At 48.9% G+C, this 26,956-nt stretch overlaps 1 protein-coding gene across 4 annotated transcripts in view; it reads right to left on the bottom strand.

The window, feature by feature from the left end:
* The window catches only part of chd7 (chromodomain helicase DNA binding protein 7), a 45,814-nt gene that overhangs the window by 11,122 nt on the left and 7,736 nt on the right, over positions 1 to 26,956 (bottom strand). For 3 of the 4 annotated variants that reach the window (XM_035533957.1, XM_035533959.1, XM_035533958.1), the window contains exons 2-23: positions 22,714 to 24,715; positions 18,605 to 19,014; positions 12,585 to 12,714; positions 11,132 to 11,260; positions 10,879 to 10,944; positions 9,867 to 9,922; positions 9,359 to 9,473; positions 8,804 to 8,887; positions 8,453 to 8,590; positions 8,172 to 8,293; positions 7,677 to 7,920; positions 7,348 to 7,524; positions 6,964 to 7,107; positions 6,394 to 6,667; positions 5,951 to 6,161; positions 5,434 to 5,629; positions 4,983 to 5,150; positions 4,558 to 4,737; positions 4,281 to 4,391; positions 3,330 to 3,535; positions 2,001 to 2,200; positions 1,646 to 1,805 (exon numbers count right to left, since the gene is read on the bottom strand). In XM_035533957.1, coding sequence (XP_035389850.1) covers positions 1,646 to 1,805; positions 2,001 to 2,200; positions 3,330 to 3,535; positions 4,281 to 4,391; positions 4,558 to 4,737; positions 4,983 to 5,150; positions 5,434 to 5,629; positions 5,951 to 6,161; positions 6,394 to 6,667; positions 6,964 to 7,107; positions 7,348 to 7,524; positions 7,677 to 7,920; positions 8,172 to 8,293; positions 8,453 to 8,590; positions 8,804 to 8,887; positions 9,359 to 9,473; positions 9,867 to 9,922; positions 10,879 to 10,944; positions 11,132 to 11,260; positions 12,585 to 12,714; positions 18,605 to 19,014; positions 22,714 to 24,537 — 5,345 coding nt within the window. In that variant the 5' untranslated portion in view covers positions 24,538 to 24,715. The remainder of the gene's footprint in view (positions 1 to 1,645; positions 1,806 to 2,000; positions 2,201 to 3,329; positions 3,536 to 4,280; positions 4,392 to 4,557; positions 4,738 to 4,982; positions 5,151 to 5,433; positions 5,630 to 5,950; positions 6,162 to 6,393; positions 6,668 to 6,963; positions 7,108 to 7,347; positions 7,525 to 7,676; positions 7,921 to 8,171; positions 8,294 to 8,452; positions 8,591 to 8,803; positions 8,888 to 9,358; positions 9,474 to 9,866; positions 9,923 to 10,878; positions 10,945 to 11,131; positions 11,261 to 12,584; positions 12,715 to 18,604; positions 19,015 to 22,713; positions 24,716 to 26,956) is intronic. The other variant, XM_035533960.1, reaches the window with a different exon arrangement.

The following is a 26,956-nucleotide window of genomic DNA, read 5'->3' as shown; positions in this document are numbered from 1 at the left end:
AAGATAGCGGGGGGGGGGGAAGCAAAGGGAAAAAAAAGAAAGAAAAAAAAGAGCAAGTGGAAGAAAGAGGGAAGGAGAGAGAGAGAGATATACAAGATGGTTTGAGTTAACGGAGTGACACGCAAAAGACAGACAAAGAATGAAGAGGGAGCGGGACAAGGGAGGGTGGTGGTGGTTTAACAATAAAAGCATGAGCAAGTTTTGGCCAGCTCTGTCCGGTGCCAGCAGTGGCGGGCGGCATCGCCGGCGGGGGCGGGGGCAGCGGCAGCGGTTGAGGCAGTCGCTCTCTGGCATGTGCCACAACTCATCCATCATGCTGCCAGGCCTGATTAGCCATGCTGTGCGCCAGCCTCCACGCCTGACAGATGGCAGCACATAATCACCTCTGTGTGTGCCGCCTTTTCACCCGCTTCCAACAGGTCTGCCTGGCTGGCACCTGGCCTGGCACCATGCCGCTGCACCGGGGGGAGACGCCTGCCAGCCTGCGCCCTTCCCTACCTACGCTACCTGCCTCCTCCTCCTCCTCCTCTCCTCCCTCCCACATACATACTGCGCTCTCCATTAAGTCTTCTTCCACTCAGCCCCCCGCCTCGCATGGTCTTTCTCCACATCTCTCACTCGCCCCGTGTTGGTTTTCTATCTAAATGCTCTCTGAGAAGTTGGCTGCTGCACACGGGACCATGCTAAAAGTATGGAGGCACAAGTTTGCAGAGCAGCAAGCAGATGGCGGGCGGTCTGAGCACCGTGCAGTTATCGAGTCGGAACGGCTCCTCAGCTGTTGCTCTGTTCCTTTCTTGGGTTGAACAACCGGGGGGGGAGGAGGAGGAGAGAGAGAGAAAAAAACACGAGTGTCCAAGAAAGGGCGAGTGCACACAAGAGTGAGTGAAAAAGCAAGTGGATAGAGAGACAGAGAGATTCAGTAAGCGCAAGAGAGCGCGAGCGAATGCATGGGACAGTGAGAGAGCGAACGCATGCCAGCCAGTGTAAACCTCACCCCCTGTGAGAATGAACAATACTGGCCTGGCAACAGAAATTATTCATCAAATGAAACCAGAGAGGTCTCAAAACAAAGAAGGGCAGACAACAGTGTTGTGGCGGGTGACGGACATGCAGGGTGAGAGACAAAACCCCGCCTGGTGCCATGAACAAATGGATTAATTATTGACAGCAGCTTGAAATCTTTAATTTAAGGAATGGAAAAAAAAAAAGAAAAGAATTAAAATTAAAAAACCCCAAAACCAAACCCTCACACCTCACAATGCAGTGCTCCTGCCTCATTGCTCATTAGTCCAAAGTGTTTGGCGTGTGCGCCTTGGAGAGGCAGGAGGCTCTGTCCTCTGCCAGATTCAACCGTTTCTGCCGATGGAAACCACTTTTCCACAGCCATGTGCGCTTCAAGGTGCCTAAAGTGCTCTGCGAGCCAAAGAGCCTCAAGCATTTGCGCATCAAGGTCATTTCTTACCCCCACCACAGTCATGCCAGTTCGCTCGTGATTCCTTTGCGTTGCAAAGCTGCAATTCACACTGTAAACTGGCAGGATGACAGAACCCATTTTAAGCTAAAATGATAAAAGCCCATGAAGAAATCCCTTGGCCTGTGCAGGAAAGCATTAGTGTGTCAGCAAGTTGAGGGCTGAACAGCTTACTTGTTGCAGTGGTGTTTCAGGTGCCTCTTGTAGCTGTCCTCCTGGAGCAGGAGGTCTGGGTTACAGTCAGCTAGCCAGTCGGCCTGTGGAGCATGGGTCTGCGTGGCTGCAAGCTTGCCCTTCTTTCCTTTACGGCCTCTGGGCACAGGGGCAGACAGGCCTGCACATCCCGACGTGCAAACACACGTGCGCGCAGACACACACACGACAGAGTCCAAGAGTTAAGACATTTAGAGCATGCATAGGATGCCTACATAGCCAAGGTATATCAAAAAGGATCCTTCACAGATAAAGCAGATAAGATTAAACGAGTCTTCAAAGCAGCAGATTTTCTATGGGGGTTGGAGGGTCGTACCAGAGTGGTTGGCAAGTGTGCGGCTCTGCCCATCCTCCGTGGGGGTGATCAGGTCCCAGATGAAGCTCTTGATGTTCTCATCGCCACGGTAATGGAGCAGACAGTAGGCCAGCAGGGCTCGGCAGATGATCTCCACGTCACGCTCCCGCAGGGGCCGCTTAAAGCGCCCGTGGGACAGGATGTCCCTCCAGCGGCCCCAGCTAAGCGGAGCCGAGAGCACAGGGTCAGGAAACCAGAAGAGCTAGAAGAACCTGTGCTACCATCCCAGATGTTACGCACCGCCATGAAATCTCACGGCCTTAACTGCTCTGCCAAGTAGTTCTGGCTAATTTCAGTGAGTGAATGTTGTGGCAGGCAACGAACATCAGCAGCAGAATGAGGATGCAAGATATGTTCAAGTTTGCGGCTAGAGAAGACGGGGGGAAAAAAATGCAGGCAAATGCAGGCTGACTGGCAAGGGGCATGACCGCTGAGCCCATGGGGAGAGTCAGTGCCCTTGATATTGGATGAAGTACTCAGGCTTCATATAGGCACAAGAGGATAGAGCGACATCCTGCAGGGCTTTTCAGGGAGGGAGGGAGGGAAAGAAAGAGAAAGGGAAAGTATGTTAAAAAAAAACTGAAGAGAGAAGGGGGATGCGTGTCTGCGTTTATTCCATAGCCGTACACTGGCTTTCACAAAAACATCTGTCAAAAAACCTCCTCAAACTTGATGGATCCAATTTGCCACACTGCTCAGGGTATAGATGCAGCTGACTGAAGAGGGACATTTTAAATATACTAACATTACTGGTCAGATATATTGCTGGCAGCCAGCCATGATTAGTGGCAAGAGCATGGCGGCTTGGTGCCTAAAGTAACTGTATGCGTTAGATAGCGCTGTGTCTACCACTGGCCAGGGACAGGCAGGCGCGACTAACCCAGCCCTGACTATGGGAGGATGCGAGTGACCGTACATCCTCATCCCAAGCAGAAAATGACAAGACAAGGGGGTGGTGTGGGTGGCGAAGAAATGGCACAGGAAGCCGAATGTCCCGCCTCATGGCGTCGCAATGGATTTTCTGCCATGGCCAGATTCCATACAGCAATCCAGCCCCTGGCTCCATCAAGGGATCTAAAGAACGTGGCCTGGAAAAGGCTGAGTGGTGGTGTGTGTGTTTGTATACATACATGCATACATACAAGAAACTGCTACACAAAGGGAGTGTATGTGCAGATGTTCTGTGTTTGAGAGGTTGAAGATGTATATGGCATATTGGTGAACCTTCAAGCTGATTAAACAAGTCAAGAAAAACCCAGCCTGAAAACAGTCAAGCCTATGGCCACTCACCCATACACCAGCAGGTTCTTCTCCACCCTGAAGCACTCGCTGCGGGGGTAGCCCTGGGTTCTGTCCTGGGGCCTCCGAGGTTTCTGAACAGGCTTGTCCTCAGAGTCACTTTCCAGCTCCGAGTACTCCAGCATCTCGTCCTCCTTCATGGAACTGTAGTGGCGTGTCTGCTTTCTCACCCGAGGGGTGTCAATTACCAGGTTATTCTGATAAGAGATGTAATTTGGTGTTAGGATAGCCTTAAGGGAATAATAATAATAATAAAAAAGGCTAAGTTACTGGACCTAGTGTACATCTACCAGTCATCTCTCATCTTTCAAATGGTATGGAGTTTATACACAGACAACAAAGCGGGGGATAGTTTTCTGTTCACATATTATAAAGCTTAGGTTAAAAAGCTTCACTAAAGGGCACTGGTAGAAAACAATATCGTGATAAAGTACTTTAGGTTCGATCTAAAAAGACAGTTCCTTTCAGCAGTCATAAGCTGCTTAGAGCTTCTAATTCTCCAGAGTAGCGGAACAGTGGTAATTACAGAAAACGCTTCCCATGGCCAAGTTTAAACAATTTCGCCTTTGCCCAATTACAGCTACATTCCACGCACTGTTAGCCTGGGGAAATAATCCTCATTAATTATGCTCAGATAGCATATTTATGAGGAGTGACACCAGAGTGGCAGGGAATCTACCCAGACCTAGAATCACCCCTCTATCAATTATCAATCCCCGGCCAGTTATAAACCGAAACTCATCAGAAAGCCACTCTGAATCCGGCATTATTGAAACTATATTTAACAATGATTAACAGGCGTCTATAAATCTCTTACATCACTATAAATGAAAGTGCCCTAGCTTAGTGCATGGCTTGAACCACATCTCCCATGTGACATTTCTTCACACGAGCCCCAAGTTCTCATTCTACGGTTAAAAGTGTGCACTTGAAGTGGCTTACCCTGCCATTGAGCACGTCGAGGTCCAGCTCTGCTTTCTTTGCCCACTTCTGCCAGAAATCTGGGTCCTCCAGAGAAATATCCGTCCTATTCCCCGAGGACACAAAACTCGCCTGGTGAATGTGGGGGGAAAAGAAATAAATAACTAAGGCGAGCAACATTTTACCCTTTAATTAAATGTTATTTATAGGACAAGATGAAACGAGGCAAGCCAGGTATGCAAGGGTAAATATATCGATCGATTAATCAAAGCTAATAAAAGCAGTGTGCTACTGTTACCTTGGCAAAAGTGGAACCCTTCCCCTCAGACTCGATAGTAATAGTCTGCGTGCGCCGCTGTAAGATCTGGTCAATGTCCTCTTCACAGAATTTAGAGCCCTCGTCTTCTTCGTCCATAAGGGCCCCATATGCCCCTTTGCGCAGAAGGTCCTCAATCTCTTTCTTGGAGAGCTGCTGTACCTGAAACATCATGCATCAAAAAAAATAAATAAATTCAACAGAGATGTCCAAGCATACATTTTTATTGCAGATTTTTTAATAACTTGCAGATATTTCAGGTAGATAGGGTAAAGGATGGAAAAACACAGTGCAGAGATACTAGAGGCAAATCCAGCTGCCAACACAAGAACGTGTGTTTGATTAATGAACCATCTGGAGTGGTGTTGCGAGCAGGGTGAAGCAGTGGTACAGCAAGCAGCACGTACCCCGTTGGCAGCACTCTCCCTCCCGCTCATGGACTGAAGCACAGCTTTGTCAAGCCCCAGCTTCAGGCTGGCCTTGTCAAACATCTCCCGCTCATATGAGTTCCTGGTGATCAGGCGGTAGATCTTCACGGCCTTGTTCTGACCGATCCTGTGGCACCTTGCCTGGGCCTAAAGGGGGAACGCAGAAAAGTCAGTCATTCTCGCTCCCACAGACACCCATACAACCTGCCCAACACTCCCCTGTGGACAACTGAGAAAACCTCTCCACTTGTATAACACAACAAGCACATTCCATCCACTCACTTGGCAGAAAATATTCTATTATGAAGGAGCTTTGGTTGAATAAAGTAGTTTCCCACGGAGGCTACCAGCTGTGTGCAACTCGCCAACAACCCGAAGCCTCCACAGTGAGAAGACATGCACGTTGCAGACAGATAGCATTTGTACTCACCTGTAGATCGTTTTGTGGGTTCCAGTCTGAGTCGAAGATGATACAGGTATCGGCGGCAGTTAGGTTGATGCCTAGGCCTCCGGCTCTGGTGCACAGCAGGAACACAAAGCGGTCCGAGTCAGGTCGAGAGAAGCGGTCGATAGCGGCCTGCCGGAGGTTGCCCCTCACTCTGCCGTCGATACGCTCATATGGGTACCTAGAGCACAGAAACAGTTCTCTCAAGCGCTTCTACACACTAAAGGTATACCAAAATGAGAAACTCCACCAACTGAATTGCTTTTATATGAATCATCAAATCTTGGGGTGGGGGGAAATCAATCATTATTAATTATGCAAAAGCAGCTCATCTAGCAAGGCTGAAACTGGATCTCACTAGTGTTTCTCTCTCAAACCAGGAAGCAAGCATTTTCTAAATTTGCAGATAAACAAGAAACAGGAAGCCCCTTCAGTGGAATACAAAAGTAAGCAACACATGCATTGTCCTTGGGTGTTTGCTAGCAGCGTTGTGAAGTCCTACCGTCTCTGGATGAGATAATCCTCCAGGATGTCCAAGCAGCGCACCATCTGGGAGAAGATGAGCACACGATGGCCACCTGCCTTCAGCTTGGGGAGGAGCTTGTCGATCAGCACCAGCTTGCCTGCCGCCTGGATCATGGCCTGCAGGTGGAAGTCTGGGTGGTCTGTGGGGTGGCTCTCCCGGAACTCTTCCATTATCTTCTCCTCTGCACCTAAAGGGGTGTACTTCAGGTTAAGTACTACTTTGAGCAAGATCTGACATCATCTTGTAATCTCTCTCAAGAGTATGACAATAGCTTGTATATGATGAATAAATAATTGTGAATACAACTTTTACACACAGACTTAATTCATTTTTCACTCAACTCTATTGAAACTTTTTCTTTCAATACATTAACAATTTTTGCTCCTCAACAGGCAGTAGGGGTATGTGTATGTTCTCACCATTGATGAGGTAGGGGTGGTTACAACACTTCCGCAGCTCCATCATGGTGTTCAGAAGGTTGGGCACGTTGGCCCCTCCCCCTCCCCCACTGGCACCTCCACCCTTGGACAGGAAGGCAAAGTTTTTCTCCAGGATGGCACGGTAGTATTTCTTTTGCACATTGGTGAGCTCCACCTCAATGATGGTCTCCTCTTTGGGGGCCAAATTCTTCTCCACGTCCTCTTTGAGCCTTCGCAGCATCATGGGCTTCAGAATGCCCTGCAGCTTTTGCACCTGACAGAGTGAAGCCAAGCACTTAGCACTGAAACACTAACAGAACACCACTCGAACACAAACAGCATCACTCCAATACTAATATTTCATTCTAAAAAACACTAGCATGTCTGTTAAACAACATTCCAATTATTTTTAACATTTTAGGAAATATTTACCATCTTTGAAAAGACCTTTTTGGTACTCTTACACTTTTTATTAACAACGTACAGATTACCATCCGCCATAAGATAAAACAAATAATCTTCCCCTAGTTGGTAAAGTACTGCAAGATGAAGAATGGATAAAGATCACACCTGCTCCTCAGTTTTAAGATCTCCAAACTCCTGCATGAACGTAGACTCCGAGGGGAAACGGTCTGGCTCCAGGAAGTTGAGGAGGCTGAAGAGCTCCTCCACCGTGTTCTGTAGTGGAGTTCCTGTCAGTAGGACCTTGTGCTCCTGCAGGAGACAGATTTTTTTTAAAAAGCAACCACACACCATAACAGGTGAATAAGAAATGTATTAGGGTTTGAAGATTCTAATGCATCCAAGTGCAGAAGTCAAATGTCCCCATGGCTACTTTGTCCTAACCTGCAATACACCCAGCTCTGGACCAGGGAATCCAGCACCCTGCAATATACCCAACTCTGGCAGCTGTCTTGCTCCAACCAAGCCTGGAGGAAAAAGGGAGACACCCACCATGTCCATCATCTTGAGTCCCTCCAGCAGTTTGCAGTTCCTGTTCTTGAGGCGGTGCGCCTCATCAATGATCACGCAGCGCCATGGAATGCTGCGCAGCTCTGGGCAGTCCGCCAGGATCATCTCAAACGTGGTGATTATGGCATGGAATTTGTAGGCCCCCTTCATCACGCGACCCTGGGAGAGGGTGGAGCAAAGCACAAGTGATGACAAGGGTCCTGCATTGTGACTGGGCAGACTTAACATATAGCTAAGGCATGACCAATGCCAACGAACACACCAAATACATACCATGTTTTAAAAACAAGCCCACCATAGGTGTTCTTTACCTGTGCATCTCTGTAGTTCATCTCATAGGCCTGGATGGTGCGTCGGCTGGCCTGGCTGCCGTGGTAGACGACCACGTTGAGCTCTGTCCAAGTGCGAAACTCACGCTCCCAATTTGGGATGGTGGAGAGGGGTGCAATCACCAGGAAGGGGCCGCAGATGCCCTTCAGGTAGATCTCATACAGAAACGTGATGGACTGGATCGTTTTTCCCAGACCCATTTCGTCAGCTAATATGCAGTTTCGTCTAAATGAGGTCGGGGGAGGGGACAGAGGAGGGGGAAAAGAGTGTTTGAGCGCTTGAATTAGATGTCTGCTGAATGGAACACTGGAGCCTAAGTGGGGAATAAAGCTGTTCATTAAAACCCCTTAATTTAAACAGAGGGAACTACATTCAACAGAAAAGAAGGTGTTGTGTGTAATTGTGCCCTTATGGCCTGCATTAATGAGGGTGCAAAACAGTAGTGCTGGTTGGGTAATGGGTAATTGCATACATACGTGTTGTACCAGTTGAAGAGCAGCCAGTTGACTCCTTCCAGCTGGTACTCCCTGAGTGTATTGCCATTTTTATATTCCCTGGAACTCTCGGATTTCTGCCAGTCGCTGGTGGGAGGTCGCTCCTGTTTCAAATAAAACAATTCCCGTTAGTGGTTTTTCAACAACCGCAAGAACGTGGCCCTTTTCCGCCCCCTCCCCCCCCCCACCACCACCCTGCTTCTGTCTCTCTCAGGCCTCCACACAGTGAACACAGGCAGAGTGAACAGAGTAGCAGGTCTCACCACACGTTTCAGCTCCAGGTCCCGTGCCATCACACTCTCAAACTCCTCAATCTTGCCCTGGTCAATGTCTGCTTTCAGCTCCCATGTGCTGTCTTCGTATGGCAGAGAACACCACTTCACCAGATAGAGAGTCACAGACTGGCCAGGGCACAAACACAAAAAGACTTAGTCGCAGCAGTGCAGGCCAATGCTCATCTGGACTTTTACACAGGGCAAAGGCTGCAGCCTGACAACTTACTACATCAAACTGAGCATTAACCTTTAACAGTTGTTCAAGGAAAGGGTCTCTAAGCATCTGTGCATTTCACAGCTCATTAAGAACAAAGGGAAAAGAAAGGAGCAGTCATATACCTCTCCGTTCTCATCTGTGCTCTCAGAAACATCTAGAACCCTGTCCACCTCCACATAGTCGGGGTTGAAGGGTTCATCATCCATCTGGCAATCAGAACAGTGAGCCCAGTTAGGTTGAAGGTGTGTAGGAAGGCATATATAAACAATGCATGCAAATGCACCTTGATGGGGATCTAAGTGCATCATTTAACGTCTGCTGCGGGTAGTGTTAATTCCATCTGGGGAATCCCCCATCTAAACTGCTGCAATCTCCCATACTTGGTGAGAGATGATTGGCTAAGCAGAGCAAACCTTCTCCTCTCAAGTTTGTGAATGAATACAACTACTCAGTCACTCCGTTGCCTTGGTGTTGGGAGCAAGTAAGAAGGTTTGACAAGGTCATTATTTACTGACTTCACACGAACCTGTTCAAAAAGACATCATAAAAATACACAAGCTGTTCTTGCCATGTCATCCCATTAACCATCATCAGTGGAAACTGGGGGGGAAGGGGTGGGGTGGGAGGGGGGGTAGCAAAATGACTGGACAACCAGGAAATGTAGGGCAGGTACTAACCTCACTTAGGAAGTTGTTTAGCGCCTGTTTAGCTTTGAACCTCTTGACCTTCTGGTGGATTCTTTTGTCCTTCTCCAAATCCTCGATATCAGCCCAGCGGCAGTGCAGGTACGAACTATCAAAAAGGAGCATAACCAGAGTCATCAGGTGTTTTAATGTAAACAAACTAGTCATGGCTGGCTAACTTGCAGTTAACCACAAAACAGTCACCATTCTGTCACAAAATAAGCATGTGTAATACAAGAGGTTTTTAAAAAAAAATAATGAATTAGAAATTACACTGGTACATGAAGCTGTGCTAATAACCATCAGAAAATGACACTTTTACTATTCATAAACGCACATCATCCCCCATTAAATACGTTGAAGAGGCATGTCATGCTATAACAGAAAACAGGTAGCATTTGTGCAAAAGGCTTAAATAAGACTGATGCACATTAAGACAAACATCTCAGTTCTGGCAAAGGAATCTGCATTACAAGGCAGCCATTTTAGAAGAGACACTCACAAACTCTTGAATTTGACATAAAATTCTTCGACTTCCACTTCCTCTCCAGAATCCAGCTGAAAAAGGAAGGGCAGGAAAAGAGGGCAGGATTCATTGCTTTTGAATGCAGTCAGGTGTTCACCATTTGTTTAACATAGTATGTTCAAAGTTCAATGAGAATCAAATCACAAAATCAGCACTGCAGGGAAGCCAAGGGAGAACAGCCTAAACTTAACAGGACATGCCCCGCCTACACATACTACGTTTCCTGTGACAAAACGTAAGCAGTTGTCATTTTCTTGGCATGCATATTTTTGTCTGTTTGTCTGTATCGCCCCAGGACAAAAGCATAAACGACAAGCATGAGCCAGGGAGGAGACAACAAGCTCAAAAACCCAGACGGGCCCTCTCTCCCTCCCTCACTGTAAAGAGTAGTGCGGTATGCCTTAGTCATGAGTCATGAATCACTTCAGCCCCTCCACCACACACAGCCTCACTCGCAGGGAGTTGACCCGGCCCTGGCTTCCTGCCAAAACCACAATGCTACGGCAGACGCCAAAAATCTACCATTTCCTCGGGCGGGAGCCCATTTGCAGCTGTGCTACTGAGAGCCTCGCGCCGTGTGTATTATTTTTGGCTGGCGGACTCTCGCTGCGTGGTTCTGAAAGGGAGCAGCACTGCCTGCCGCCCGGAGCTGCTTAAAGTGGAGCTCGATCGCTCCAAAAGGAGGGGGTGGGAAGGCTCTCACGCTCCCGTCGTCCCAGCCGGCTCAGTCTACTGCTGCTGCTGCTACTACTATTCCACACCAGTGGTGAATCAGGAGTGTGGGGATTCCTTTGAGGATTAAGACTACTGCCTCTACAGTGGGATAAAATTTCTCTGCTCTCTGAGATTTCTTTGTTATGGGCTCTAAGGTGGAGGGCTTTGACGCAGCAGTGGTGCGAGGTGCTGGGCTACGCGGGGGGAGGATTTGGGCCAAGAAGCAGGAGAGCCTCAACTGATACATTACATAGTGGGGAAATTTACCGCTCACCTGCTTCTTTACTGTACGCATACCCATGATCTTTTCCACAACTGGGCCCTCTGCATCGGGCATCTCCTATCACACACACGCAGAAAAAGGGACAACAATAAATCAGTCAGGGAACATGGCTCCTCCATCACAACAAACAATCTGTTACATCAGTGATTTTCCTGCTCTGCTGTGGTGACCATCAGTCCAAACTGATCTCAGGACTGTGGTTCTACTCTTAGGCTGGCACATCACAGCAGCTGGCACTACTGACCGTCTGCTCGGAGGTAGTTGAGGGAGATTTGGGTCCCGGAGAGTCATCGCCATCGTCATCATCAGAGATCCTGAACTCCAGGTCCTCAGTGTAGCGCTTTCTCTTCACTTGCCTGCTTGAGCGTCTCTTCTGCAGTGCGCACACACACATGAATTAAACAATTTAAAGTCATCAGGTCACACCGGTAAAACTCACAGGCAAGGGTCATGGAAAATGTATTACGTACAAAGATCAGTACAGTTAGGTTATCCCTGGGATCTTATTTTATTTCTTGCTTACTGGTAACATATACAAAAGCTCTTAAAAGTAAATGGCCACATGGGACAAAAAACACAAACATCCAGCTTCTGCACATGAACTGTAGAAACTGACTGATGCAAGTCCTTTTGCTGATATTTTTAGCAATTTCCTATCATGCTGGTAAACCAGTTCTTTCACATGGGTTCTACTGGCATTTAAATTTAGATACCTACACTGGTACACACAGGGAACACTTACCATCTCATGGAGTCATTTAGCTCAGTCATAGAAATACACCCTAAACCAAATAATCCTGACTTTGAACCATTGTTTCAACACTGCATTTTCAAGTCCATATACCATGCACAAAAGGGTTTCATTTGCTCTGAAACAAGCCTCAACACTCAAGTTTGACTACAGTGGACTTCTCAACCACAAGAGGTTGTAAGAGGGTGTTTAGCTGACCAGGAAGACCACATGCTTTCCTTCATCAGCACTGAAGAACTAAAGTGTGTTTAATCCTATAGGGCACCAGCAATATCGGATTAATGACTTAATGCCCAGTTCATAAGAGACCATTAATTTAAAACAATATAAACTGGTCTGTAAAAAAACAAAACAAAAAACAAACAAAAAAACCCCCCGCAAAACCACCACGACATCATTTTACAGGTACATACTATGCAAATCAGGCCCTGGATAATCACCTTGGAGGGTATCAAGCAATCCAGCAACGCTTGCTTTCTTAAACACAATATGGCTGATTCATAAAAACAATCCCCTTGTTAATCGCAACGTCCACATTGGCCACACTGATATCGGCTCATGCACAAAACAAAGGAAGTCAGCCAATCAGTGAGCTCGCCCAAGATCTGTTCCTGTGCAGAAATCTGCAGATGGTCTGGGCTGGCTAGCTCGGCCTGTGCCAGGCAAGATGGTGGAGCACAGCAGGCCATAACCAGGCACGTGGGAGACTGTCCAAACTAAGGTAAAAGGCATGGTAGCATGGTAGTCTAGATGTGAACTAGTAGCAGTAAAATAACCTAAAACAGGTTCTAGATAGCCATCAAGATCTTTTGGGGCGTAATTAAATGTGGCTCCATTTTGAGCAGAGCAACATACCTTAAGTTACACTTCAACTGAAACTGCTAGCTTGCCAACCGACGATGCATGATTCCAGATTTGAAGCGTCTGCACACACAACAGCAGTTACCTGAACACCATCGTCATCCTCTTCCTCTGGGGAGGGCGGGGGCGTTTTCTCTGTGTCCGAAGTGATGGAGGGCTCCCTCTTACGCTTGGCCTCCTTCCTGGTGCTGCTCTCAGAGTCCAACTTCTTAGCACTATGGACAGAGAGATCACAGAATCTGAAGGTAGAAGCCCATAGACTACAGTTGATTGTATGCATCATTTGCTGTGTTTTTATTTTGTTGTTTTTGTCTCTCTCTTTTTCAGGGTGCGCAAAACGCATTGTACAGAAAAGCGAACAAATAAATTATAAAATAAAGTGGGCTTTGAGGGATGGCCAAAACCATATTTCTTTATGCATTTCTTCTATGGTAGATTAGCTCCTATTTGGTGTGGGTGGGGGGGCAAAGTAGTAATACTGCATGTTCCCAACACAAAAACACAGATAAGAAAGCAAGCTACACCAGAGCTGTAGAGCGGGCTCGCTAACTCCATTTCCAGCTCCGAATCCTGATCGCTTGCTCTCCCTGCCACAGATTACACAATGCCCTGGAGGCTCGTGCACACACCCGCACTGGGGCCCCCCTCTCCTTTCATTTGAACGCCAAGAGCAATCAAATCGCCCTGGTAACCGGCGGTCATGTGACCCGCACCTGTTCCTCTGGCTGGACGCCACTGGCTAAAGCCATCTGCTTGCCTCAGTCAGACACTCTCTCCCCCTTCTCTCTCTAGCACCTGCAGCAGCAAGACTCTGTGGCTTTGGGTTTCATACTGTCACCGCTCAGCAAACATAGCCAGAAAGAAAGGGGGGGGGGGGGGGAGACATACAAAAGGAAAGAGGGATATATATAAAAAAAAAAGTGGGGGCTATGAGGGCATGAAGAGCTGGGGGTGGGGGGTGGGGTGCGTGCACTGGAAGGGCGGATGACACGCTCGCATTCGATGGCCTGACCTTTCTGATTCACAGTGGTGGCCGGGGAGTGGCTCGGACCGCGACTGCCTGAGCAGCTTGCCTCTAGGGCTGGATACAGACAACACACCAACTTCCATCTCTGCTGAAGGCACACAGGCTCAGCAGCATATCCCCCATCCCCCAGCACCTGCTCCCAGCTCAGTGCATGGAGCCAGGCAGCAGGACTGAGAGCACCAGGGTCTGCACCTTGCGCTCTGAGTGTGTGTGTGTGTGTGTGTATATATATGTAAAAGAGGCAGAGCTTGAGGGTGTAACTGGCATTAGGAAGGAGCGAAGGCAGGGGTGGAAGCAGGACACGGAGCTCGCTGCTCCTTCTTGCGCACGCGCACACGGAGGAGAGGGCCAGGGGGTTAATGGGACACCTGCCGTTGCCGGTGAGATGACTCATCCTCAACTGGACGACCCCCCCCCCCTTGCCTCCTCTAACAGCAGCTGCTCTCTTACACACACACACACACACACACACACACACACCCAGTTTAGCCTCCTCAGCTCCTTTGCAGTCACCATCACACAAGTGAAAATGTAAACACAGATACACAAACAAAGACATTAACACAGAGAGAGAACGAGAGAGAATGAATGAGAGAAGTCCAAAAGAAAAAAGCAGCTATTAACATCTGACCAAGCACTGGATAATTTCTAGACACAGACTTGCTGAACTCAAGGCAGAATTAAATGTAATCCAGTTATCATTTGGGATCAACAGGGCGTTGGAACAAAACTGCTCAAAACATTACTTAATTAAAGGATGGGAAACGCTTCACTGGATCAGAGCAAGTGGAGGAGACTAAAAATGGAAAAAGGAAGTGCGTGGGTGAGTTGGGATGTGTGACAAAGATATGGGATATGAGGAAAAATAGTGGAATAGAGACAGGGTGAAAGAGCAAACTTGATAATGAGGACATAAAGGACCATGTATAAAGCCAGTGTGAGTGTGTCCACAGGACAGCGTCAAGCGTGTGGGTACGCAAGTGTGGGATAGGAGGAAAACCACACCAAGACCATGTGGAGAATCCAAAGGTGGCAACAGCATCACACTATCTGTGCAAGGTCATACATGTTGTGGAATCACTCATCATTGACACAGCAGATTTATGACCCAGGCCTCAACATATTGCTGGACAGACATGCACATGTGCAGGAGCGCATGCACGCACACCCTCACGTCCATTTACTGCAAGCTGCTCAGCAGAGAAACAGAAAATGCTTTATATTTGCCATCTCCTCAGATAGAAGTAGACGCAGCGGTGACTACTTAACCAACTTTCGACAGACTGATGAACAAAGCGCCTTCACCCAGAGGCCTTTTCATGTGCACACTGTGGGCCCTGGGGGTGGGGTGCTCTTTGTCTTGTGAGTAACAGGGCTTTGATGGCAGAAGTTTAGTGGGGACAACATGCCCCACTCCCTCTCGCACACAGCCTGGGTGCGATGTGTGCGTTAGCACTAGCAGGCCACCACTCATCTATGGGCCAAAAACCCAGCTCTTGAGAAGGAGGTGGTCCGATTAATCTCTGAAGCAGGGAAACCAACTCTTCACAAGTGGTGAAACTTCCTAATCCCTGGTGATGCACGCCTTACAAACAATGAGTTATACAGCAAAGAAAGAAAAAAAGTTAAAAAAAAAAAGTTAAAAAAAAAAAAAAGTGTGGGTTGGTGGGTGAGGTGTCTACATGCCATGGAATCTGTATTACTCTCCTGATCTCTCCATTGCTTTTGAGGCATGATGTCGCATGAACCTCCCACCATCTCCACTTTGGCCAGATCCTAGTAGAGGATCTACTGGCACTTGTTTATGGACTAATAAGCCAACCATGCTGGCATGGAGTGAGACTCAAAAAACAGGCTTGTGGGGCCAGCAGTCTAGAAACTACACACGCGTGCGCACACAGCCACACTTCCTATGCAACCACCACTGTTGTGGTTTACTTTTGAGTGTACAGGATGTACTTATGAGATAACCTGAGTCTCTGCGTCAGCGTGAGATCAAATCGCAGGGCTTGAAGAGCCAATGGCTGCGTGTGGGGCTGGCCAGGTGTTCAGACAGTCAGAAAGGAGGGAAGCAGCAGACGCTTTGGTGCTAAAATGGGGGATTTGCTGTAGTTGCTTGGGAACCTGCCAATGAATTGAGGATGAGAGAAGGGTATTTGCATTGCAAAACACTTCAGACTTCTCACTGGGGAGCTGACACACACACACACACACACACACACACACACACACACACACACACACACGGAAGGAGTCCGCAAAGTGTTTGATGGTTGCGTATACAAAAACAAAACCTGTGCAAACAGTGCACGTTCAAGTGTAACCCCTGGGTGTGGTCCCATACAAGGCAGAATGACTATTTATAGCTGTACCTTCCCTCTGGTTAAGAAAGACAACAAAAGCAAGGTCAAAAGCCTTTGAAAATCAAAACACCTCTGAATCTTGTTTGTTCTCTCTCCTCCTGTGTCCCCTGTTTTAGGACATGCAAGTAGCCTAGGAAAGGTTAAGAGAAAGCTGATAAGGGAGCTAGGGAAGTATTTGTAGCATTTGAAAAAATGGCAGGTGGGGGTGAAACTGAATAACAAAGGATAATCACATGGTATGGCATGCTATGCGGAATCCATCCTAGTAGTCCACTTTGTGGGCTTGGGTGGGGTGCAGGGGCCACCCCTCTCCAAAAAATAAAAATAACCCCCACCACACCCCTGGAGGTTCAACCACCGTAACATCCAACGCTAGAGCGGATCTGGTCCAATCCAGGCTGGCATGATTAATGACGCAGCTTGGTGGACTAACTACCATTAGGTGCCATTTTGAATGGAGAAATGCACCTCCCCCTCCTCTCTCACAGACACACACACACCCCTCCCCCTTAAGATGACCTCCTGCTCTGGCTGTGTGCTGCAGAGGCGCTGCCGACCGCTGACTTTGGCCCCGCCCTCTTCCTCTAGATGAAAGCAAGCAGTGAAGTGGCAGTGCTTCAGAGGGGAGGGGCTCGGGTAAGGGGGGGGGGGCCCTCCTGACATTCCTCAGGAAGCTCATATTACTGCCTGCACTCCAGAGGAGAAAAAAAAAAAAGGCTGCTCAGTTCAGCGGCTAATGCATATTCACTTGATGGCAGGTTGTTATCTCTGGTTTGGGGGAAGTGTTGGAAGAGATGCTTTGGCAGGGGAAATGAGGGTGAGGCTTAATGCAGACCAGTGTCAGTATGCTGGCTGTGGTGCACACCCAGAGAAGGTGGCAAGACTGAAAATGTCCCAGGCTGAGCTTTAACCTCCTGGCAGCACATGCAGATGACAGCACGTGGTACACACAAATGAGTGCATGATGGGTGTGAAGGATGGGACACGTTTTTGTTGGATATAATGATATGGATTATTTAAGTTCTCCTTACACGAGGTCACGTTTTATGATAGCTACTGGACTGTGTTCATTATTTGAAGTAATCCTAGTTTTCCTTTAGCTAGGTAGCAGTGCAGTGAGGTCAGACTTTGTAACCAAAATATAGACAATATAGAAAAAATGTATTGGGACACCTCGTAATCATTGAATCCAGGTGTTTCATTCAGTCCCATTGACATGGGTATTAAATAAAGCATCAAGCAATGCAGTCTGACTATACAAGCCCTCATGAAAGAATGGCAGTTGATCTAACGAACACACTGAACTCAAGAGTGGTACTGTAATAGGTTGCCACCATTGCAACAAGTCAGTTCCTTCCTAGATATTCCACAATCAACTGTGAGTGAAAAGTGGAAGCGTTTAGGAGCCACAGCAACTCAGCCATAAAGTGGGAGACCACGACAAGTTACGAAGTGGGCTCGCCAAGTGCTGAGATGCATAGTGCATAAAAGTCACCAATGCTCTGCTGACTCAGTAACTACAGTTCCAAAGCTCCTTTGGCAATAACATCAGCACAAAATCTGTGCGCTGGGAGCTTCATGACATGGGTTTCCATTGCCGAGCAGCTGCATGCAAGACTTACATTGCAAAGCACAATGCCAAGCGTCAGATGGAGTGGTGCAAAGCATGCTGCCACTGGACTCTAGAGCAGTGGAAACGTGTTCTGTGGAGTGACGAATCACACTTCTGAATATGGCAGTCTGATGGATGAGTCTGGGCTTGGCAAACGCCAGGAGAACGTTACACGCCTGCCTGCATTGTGCCAACTGTAACGTTTGATGGGAGAGGGATAATGCAGATTGTTTTTCCAAGTGTTTCCTTAAGCCCATTAGTTCCAGTGAAGGGAAATCTTCAGCATTCCTAGACATTGTGAAGAATTGTACACATTCAACTTTGTAGGAAGTTTAGGGAAGGCTTATTTCTGTCCCAGCATGACCATGCCAGAGTGCACAAAGCATGATCCATAAAGGCATGGTTGGGTAAGTCTGGTGTGAAATAACTTGACAGGCCTGCACAGAGCCCTGATCTCAACCCCACTGAACACCTTTGGGATGAACTAGAACAGAAATTGCGAGGAAGTTGCAATTGTCTGAACTATCCAATGCATTTCTGGATGAATGGGAAAAAAAAAATTCCCACAGACACACTCAAACGTTGTAGAAAAGGATGTCTCAAAAGATCCTGTAAGTGTAATGCATAGGCGTCCCAATACCATGTCAACATAGTGCATAAAGGGGAGTGGGCTGGGTTGTTGCCACAAACATGAAAAACATGAATTAGCCTATTAATGCATGGGTTTACCCAGTTGGCTGGGGACAGACTTGGCACCAATGGCATCACAGGGTACCAGACTACCTAGAAAACATAACTACAGTTCCGCGAACCACAGAATCACATGTCCAACGGCACATCCATTGAACTAGATGCTGAAAGACAGTGGGCGGGGGAGGAAACCACCCCCACCCTCCCTCTCCAAACAAAAACCAGAATGTTTGTCCCAGTTCACTTTATATTTAAAACAACAACAACAACAAAAACAAAAAACAAAGCTTCAAAGGGTATTACCATTTATGCTGAACCCCACCTAAAAGCACAGGTTATGGTCCCAAGCCATTATTAATCTAATAGCAGACAACCTCAACAATGTTTTCACAGTAAGAACATTCTTTGCCTACCTGGGCTTTTTGGAGCTCTTCGCCTTAGGAGTGGTGGCCTTGGCCTTCTTCTCTTTAGGCTCCTTGGGTTCTTTGGGTGTCTTGGGCGTTTTCGGCATTTTGGGAGTCTTGGGCTCCTTCGGTTCCTTGGCTGCATTCTCCTTTGGTTTCTTTTTGCTCTTCTTGGTGAGAGAAGACTGGTTGGAGAGACTCAACACAGAGTCCCCACCAGTTGTGAAGCAACCGCCTCTGCAGGCATCCAGTTTACTGTCCTCGTCCTTGACATCCGGGTCCTCGCTCACCTTGGCTTTCTTTTTCTTCTTCTTTTTTGGCTTCTGTTCGCTTCCCGTGTGCTGCACGTCACAGCTGGGGCCTGGGATGGATGCCCTGCTGGACGCAGTCATTTCTGAAGAGGGGTCCGATGGGGAATGCTGCCAAGCGGGACAGGAACATCTCAGTTAGCGCAGTACAAATGAGAGGAGATGTCTTTTCTGTTTGTAATTACCAAGCCCCCACCAAAAAAATAAGAGGGGACAACTTGGTTTCAAATGGACTTTTTGACAACCTGTGCGGCAATGTATAAAATCCTAGATAAGAGATTAGAAGTCTCTACATTTTATTCTGTCCTCAAGCCCCGCTGCCCCAAATCCTCCTCTCACCCTCCCCCCTGCTGACATCAGCGTATGCAGCATGCAGTATTCCCCAGGCTGCCCCAGTGTGCTCCCCCAGAGTACTGGCTCTCTCCATCTTCCTGCAGAAACAACTCTAGCAACCCCCTATCCAGCTCTGCCTTTCCCAGAAGTGGCGGCAACACACACTCCCTTCTCCAGTAGCAGCAGAGTGTGTGACAGGAAAACACATGGGCATCTGCACAGGGTGTCCAGCTGCCCAGAGTCCCAACAGCAGATGGGACTGAGACATTATGGCAATAATAAATTATATCTATACTTTAAAAAGAGAAGGAGAAGAGGGGGAAGGAGACAGGCATTTATAGACATCAGCAAAATTTACTGCAATATGCCACAACTCTGGCAAGCATTGAACAACCCCCCACCCATGTGAAAACCATTTGGGATGCAGGTTTTATTGGGTTTTTTTTTTTTTGTTGTTAAATACATCGGGAGGCGGATGATTCTGAGAATAGACTTCAAAAAGGCCGCTTCAGCCCTGCTCTGTGATGTTTTACTGCATGGCATGCACTGCACTTTAAGATAAGTCTCTCAAAAACCACACCACTCTAGTAGGGCGGTTAGATGCAAATTTCCTGTAATGTACAGAGGAGGATGAAGAGTGTGCATTGTGCATGCCAAACGACCACAAGGTCACCCAAAACACCCAACACCCAGTCCAGCGACGGTCATCAGAGCGGCGAGGGCGGGGGAAGCTCGGTGCCTACCCTGCTGCTGCTTTAACGGATAAATGTCTCGTCTCTTGCCAAGCCTGCCCAATAATCAATTGCATGAATGACAATAGGCCCTCCGCATGCGCTCTCTGCATTTTTAATTTGACAGCCGCAGACCAGAATGCGATATGCATGATATAAAGTTTCATCTCTCCCTGGGAGAGACTGACGTGTCAGTTAATCTGGCAGGCAAAGTGCTCACTCTGAGAGCTAAATACTCCCTGAAGGAGCTCTGTGCTGCTGCTTCACAGTGGAGATTTTTTAAAATTTGGGGGCTGGGGGCAGGCGACGACATATTATATATATATATATATGAGGGGTTACACTGTGAGAACTGGAGATGAGCTAACACCCAATTCATCTGACAAAACTTGGCTCAGGCGCACCAGGCCAAACCCCATCTAAACGCCATCTTAAAGATTCATGGCTTGAACTTCAGCTTGACTCCAACAAAGAGCAAATCTAAATGGGATCCTTATTTATAGGGCACCGTAAGCTAGTTCAAACCAACTCATCATGTCAAAAAGAAAAGGGAGTCCTAGAACATATTCTGGCAATTTATACCAAAAGCACACCACCAAGAGAACATCTACACAATATTTGCAACCTCCCATTTGAATGCTGTGTATTTAATGAATGTAATTCAGAACACATTTTGTACAGAATCCCTGGTTTTCAACAGTTCAAGAGTGCTACTTAATTACAGCACTGTCAATCAAACCCAGTATTGATGGTTCATAGTACAATTCTATATAACCCACCACACCTCACGAGATATGCAAGAAAACCAGTAAACATGTGCAGCAGTGTGGCCCTACAGTTCCAAGGACACTGGTTTAGGGGTGGGAAAACTGGGACTGATAAGCGGACAACCCAGTGTCGTCTAAACAGCATGGACAAACTTAAAGTGTGAAACTCATCCCTCAAGCGCCATCGCCTCCATACACCACGGCTGGGCCGTAACTTGTGTACTACCACTGTTTTCCATAAATAACGAGGCCACGTGTGGCTGTGAACAGTTGCGCTTGGTACCCATTTAAATGGTGCCGCAGAAGCCACAATGGAGAGTCTGTTCCAGTAGACTGGGGGCTGCTCATTTATCTCTCATTAGAAAGTCTGTGAGGACCACCGACATTCTAATAGAAGCATTTAAAAGTGGTGTGTGGTGTTTCCCTGTGGGTTCTAGGTATACTCTTGGCTAGAGGACCATGGTTTGGCTTAAAAGACAATGCAATCTTCTTTTGATCAAATAGCAAAAGTTTTCAAATCATTTGATAATTTAAAAAGACCCTCCTAATGCAAATATTGTAATGGTTCTGAGAACAGGTAGTCAGCTAGTTAGAAAGGTGCATGACCAGCCATGCTAAATTTTTTAAATGAATTATTATTACAGCAGTTAGAGTCTCTAGACCTTTGCTGAATGTGAACATAGAGCCTACTAAACCCATCCTGGCTTACTACTGTACTGGGGAGCAGCTGTAATAAGGCTGTATTCTACAGTCCTGAGAACACAACCCAACCTGTATTGGACACGAGTAGTGCACATATCCCTAACCAAATATTTGCCTAAAGGTGCAGAAACACTGCAACGAGACAACCTAACCTCAATAATTAAACACTGCCACAGCTGGCCTGAAGGTGACTATTAAATCTAGCACACACTGGAGACAGAAGGAGGAGGGAGGCTGATCCAATACCTTCAGGCACATTTTGAGATCCAGACAAAAGGAATGATGGCTTTTTAGCCCAAAGCCAGAGACTGAGATGCACTGAAGCAATGAATACTGCCCTACATCTAGGTTGTGTTTTAAGACAAATTACATTGACATTTTAGATGTCATCCACCAAAGTTTACTATCAGGAAGCTGGAAGGGGGAGAAAAACCAACAACAAAAACTAAAAACAAAAACCCACCACCACCCCTCCCCCCAAACCCCACCACACCAGGCAATTGGGCAACCCACTAGGCAACTTGACCCACTAGGCAAATGGGCATCGGGTCTGAATGGTGGTGCAATTGTGAGAAAGAAGACACAGACACCCACCCACCCCTCCCCACCAAATAAAAAAACCCTATATGCTGGATAGGAGTGGTACACCAGGACTGCCCTTTGTGTGCGAATGGGTCACCAGAGAAAGAGGCTTTCAGTGCAAAACAAGCTAATGGCATTGGCAGCATGTGACCCACACAGAGCTATTGAGCTGCTAACCTCCCTTCCCCATTGGCCCCTCCTCCAACATCCCAACAGGACACATCCTGCTGAACGCTATTAACTCATGCATGAGTCCTCTGAGACAGACGCAGAGAGACAGAGGTTAGAGAAAGAGAAAAAAAAATGAGAGCATGACAGCAGGAAAGAGAGGAAGAGAGCAAGCACAAGCGGAAGGAGTTCAGACGAGGGGAGGAGAGAGATGCTTAGAGAGAGCAGGAAGGGAGCATTTCCCCTTCAGGAGGGGGAGGGGAGAGATTAGTGCAGTGGCGCCTGTGTCTCGGGGAGGGCCAGGATATGCACGAAGAGGAAATAAACAGCTGTAAAAATCCATTTCCCCACACACCCATGCACCCGCAGTGGCAACACTTGTCTGTGGAAGATGAACCCTCAAACACATATTCCAAAACCCACTTGCACAAAAAGGACTTTCCAAAAGTCACACACCCACACAAACACCTCCCACTCCCCCCAACCCAAACCACACCCCCTCATGGAACTTTACCCATTCTACTCACCTGCATGTGAGGCACTTGGTGGCTGGGTGGAGGTGACTGGTGTGTTGGGGGCCAGCTTGCGGGTTGTGGCGGCGGGGAACCCTGGTGGTGCACTGCCAGGTGTGCCTGTGAGACTGGCAGGGCTGAAGGGGCACGCACCTGCTGCAGCTGGAAAGGCAATGAGGGCGCCTGCAGCTGCTGCCCAGGCCGTGGTGCTTGCTGAGGGAGCAACCGCTGCTCCTGCGGGGCCTGCCCATCGGCCGGGTTGGTGCCGGGCCCTGACGGAGGCCTTCCCTGAGCACCCGTGGCCCTCTGGTTGGGAGACAAAGCTGCATACATCTGTGTGGGGTTAGGGTGCTGGGTATGTGGGAGCTGCTGGGGGTGGGGAAGCTGCTGGGCTGGGTTCATGGGCCCGGGGCCCCTCTGCGGGTGGGCCATGGCACCCTGGGGTTGGAGCGGAACTCCAGGATAGCCACTTGCATCTGGCCCCAGGCCTGCACTGGGCGGGCGGCCCTGCTGGGGTGGAGGCGTACCCGTGGGTGTGCCTAGGTTCCTCATGGGTGACATGGAAGGGGGCGAGCCATATGATCCCTGAGGTGGAGGGGCGAGATGCTGCTGCATTTTAGGCTGGGCTGGGGGCTGGTTCTGTGCTGCGTGCATAGGCTGGGGGGGCATTTGGTTGACGTGGAGGGGCTGCTGGTGCATTGCTCCCTGCTGGGGGCCAGGCGCGGGGTATCGCTGGGGCCCCCCGGGCCCTGTGTAACGCTGCACCTGGGCCACGGGGCCACTGGGGTTGCCATTGCTGCTGGTGGTGGTAGTAAGGCTCATGTTGGGACTCATCCCTGAAGTGTTGGCCAATCCCTGATTTAGGTTGCCATACTGAGGATAGGGAGGGTACTGCCCTGAGCTGTTTACAGTGTTGCTAGAGACTGGCTGGTTGTTCATGCTAAAGCTCATGTTTTGGTGGGCTCTTCCACCCATTACCTGCGGCTGTGGTTGCTGCTGCCTCGACGGGCTCTGTGGGAATGGTGAGCCGTGGCCGGCTACAGGGTCCGGATGCACGGTGCCCTGCGGTGTCCGGTGAAGGAACTGCTGCCCGGGCTGCTGATGCTGCGGGGGGGCCTGGGCCGGGTGGCGCATAGCTGGCGCTGCCATGCCGGCGTTCTGCGCCAGGCCCACGTGGCCCATGAATCGGCTGGCCTCCTGAGGCATGCCCTGGGGGAAGTGGTTCATTCTAGGAGGAGTCTGCGTCTGGTTGTGGCCCTGCATGGCGTAGTCTCCGCGCCCCATGTAGGGCGCCATCTGGTGGCCATGCGCTTGCTGGTGCGAGGGTGGCTGGGCCGGCTGCTGCTGCTGAAAAGGGGGTCGGCTCTGCTCGGGCACCTGAATGGCCTGAGGGCCCCAGGCGCTACTGCCATCCTGGTACGACTGGCCTCGGCTGTCTCCCGCCGCCCCTGGGTAGACATGGTGCGCCCCACCAGATCCGGGTCCTCCACTGTGTGCCACAGGGGCTCCGTGGTACCGAGAGTGAGGGGAAGACATACCGTTGACCGGGCCATTACCCATCATGCGGCCCCCTTGCTGGTCCATCGGATGCATCTTGTGCTGTTCATACTGACCAAAGTGGTCGTAGTGGTGGCCAAGTTTTGGCTGGCCGGGCACTGTGGGGGTTGAGAGGTGGAGAGAAGAGGGGAGCTGCCCATAACCTTGGTGCTCGTGGGTCATCTGTTGGCCCATAGTATTTGCCTGGCCTTGGGGGTAGCCGCAGTCCCCCAGACCTTCGAGCCCGTCGGAGAACAGGTTCCCTTCATCCCCAAAGAGGCTCATCATGCCCTGGTCGGACATGGCTGCTCGCCAGTCTGACTGAGCGACAGGGCTTCAGACGCAGGACAGGGAACGTGCGCTCACGCAGAGGTGGATGTCCTCAAGGCTGCTAATCCGCTAACTAATCTGCAGCATGTCACTCCATATTTCCTTAATTCTCTCAGAGAACGCAGCGTCAGGCGAAGGCAGGTAACAGGACCTAGAGAGAGAGAAGGGGAGGGAAAGACGAGAGGAATGGAGGGACACACACACGGAGAGAGAGTGCAAGCATGGGTTAGTACAAATAGTTCTAGATGAGACCAAGCAGCCTCTCTATTTGGTCCATTTCAAACTGGACTTCATTACATCTTCTGCCAATGAATCACAGTAGTTGTGTTTCCCAGGCTTTAAATTTTTATTTATTTATTTTTAAAATAAACCCACACCCCAACTGCCCCTCAGTTAGGTCAGTTGTAACTGACTCTCACCCAATCTATAATCCCTACCCCCACTCTTCTCCTTTTGCTGCCAAACAAAAGGACTAACAGACAAACACACACACGCAGAACACTCAGGCACAGAGCCTAAATTCATTCATTCTTTACAATTCGTTGTTGGTCGGGAAAGAACAAAAGGGCTGGGGAGTGAAGGAGCTGCAGCAGCAGTAGTTCCACCAGAGCAGCTGCCAAGCCAGGACGGCAGATGTGGGAACACAAGCAGGCCTCCCACCTGCTGGATCACAGCCTCCCAACCGGCCACAGCCTGCTCCCTACAGCCATGCGTGTTTACAACCACAACTGGGTGCTCGTGTCTTAGGAGTGAGCATGCACACGTGTGCGCGTCCCTAACCTGGTCTTCCCCTGTACCATGTAATCAGATGAGCAGTGGGAATTATGTAGCTGCGAGATAAACCAGGCATGGCGTTGGTGGTGGGGGGTGGGGACAAGTATTCTGCACGAGGACTGGATGTTCAAGTCAACCACAACTACTTTTGTGTGTGTTAAGCTTAGAATGCGCATGTGGAGAGCAGGGCGGGCAAGGAATGCACACCCCCCCCCCTCTCTCACACACACACACACACACACACACACACACACACACACACACACACACACACACACACACACACACACACACACACACACACACACACACACACACACACACACACACACACACACACACACACGTCAGGGCTCCTCCTCTCTGTTCATTTGGCCTCACTCACCCAACCCCCATTTCCCCCTTTTTCTCCAGTTCTCTCCTGCTCCTCCTTCTCTGCTGAAAACCTACATCACTCAGCCAGATTTACACCACCAACTAGCCATATAAGGGGGTGGAAGTAAAATGAAAATATTTTTAAATATTTTTAAAAGATACGGAACTACATGCCATTTCTATGGACATCAGAAACTGACCTGAGAAAATAACACCTCACCCTATCTTACATCAAGCCTTCCTGCCACAGATCATGGGGGCTGACAAAGGAGGGCTGAGAACTTCCTATCCATAATGAGGATCATGACAGATGTCAGGACTTCCTGTAAAGCAACATCAGACAACACCTTGCTAAAAAAGAAAAAAAAAAAAAAAAAAAAAAAAAAAAAAAAAAAAAAAAAAAACCCACACACCATCACCCACAACAGTTGCACAATACACAATACATTATGAAAACTATGGATGACCAACTCCAGCACGTGATCAAACTGGTCCATCAAACTCGTAAACTAAGCTGTAAAAAAAAAAGAAAAGCACACTAAGCACAGAATCTTTTGGACTTATCCAAATGAAAGTCAATAAAACTCTTACTGCAGCCCAGGTGCAGAAGCTGCAGGGGAGAGGACACAGGGTGACTGGGATGAGCAGCTATAATGTGAAAGGTGGGGGGGGGTTTGGGTTGTGGAAAGCAAGCCTGTGGCCTGAGAGTAACGCTTACCACATCTCGGCTTTAAAGGAGGAAGAGGAGTTACCCCTGTCATTCTCAACACCACAACCATAAATCATAGCCCATTCACAAGATACTGTTGCTGCTGTGACAACTGCACACACATACCCGCGTGCGCACACACACACCCACCCAGTTGCGCTCGCACACCTGCACAGACCCTCACCCACACATGGGGGGGAAAGGTCCCAGAGCCAGGATAAAATGTGAATCTCTCTGATGAGAGTTGATGTCTAAGCCGGTGGGGCTGACCCGTTCAACTAATTCCTTGCGGAGAGTGGCAGCTGTGGCAGGGTGCCAGAGCTGCACCCCCTGCCTCCCCAGGCCACGCCCCTGAGAGTGAGAAGAGCAGGAACACGTGCCAGGCCACGCCCCTGAGGAAGAGAAGAGCAGGAACATACACCACAGCCACACGCAGTCGGAGTGCCATGACGCAAGCACTTACTCACGCAATAGCCACCGGGTGTAGGCGGCAGAGCTTGGCCTGAGACAGGGAGATCCATGGGAAGAGCAAAC

This window comes from Electrophorus electricus, chromosome 15 (assembly GCF_013358815.1).
Source record: "Electrophorus electricus isolate fEleEle1 chromosome 15, fEleEle1.pri, whole genome shotgun sequence".
NCBI lineage: Eukaryota > Metazoa > Chordata > Actinopteri > Gymnotiformes > Gymnotidae > Electrophorus > Electrophorus electricus.
Note: the sequence above shows the minus strand (reverse complement) of the source record. Positions and strands in the feature narration are given on the sequence as shown.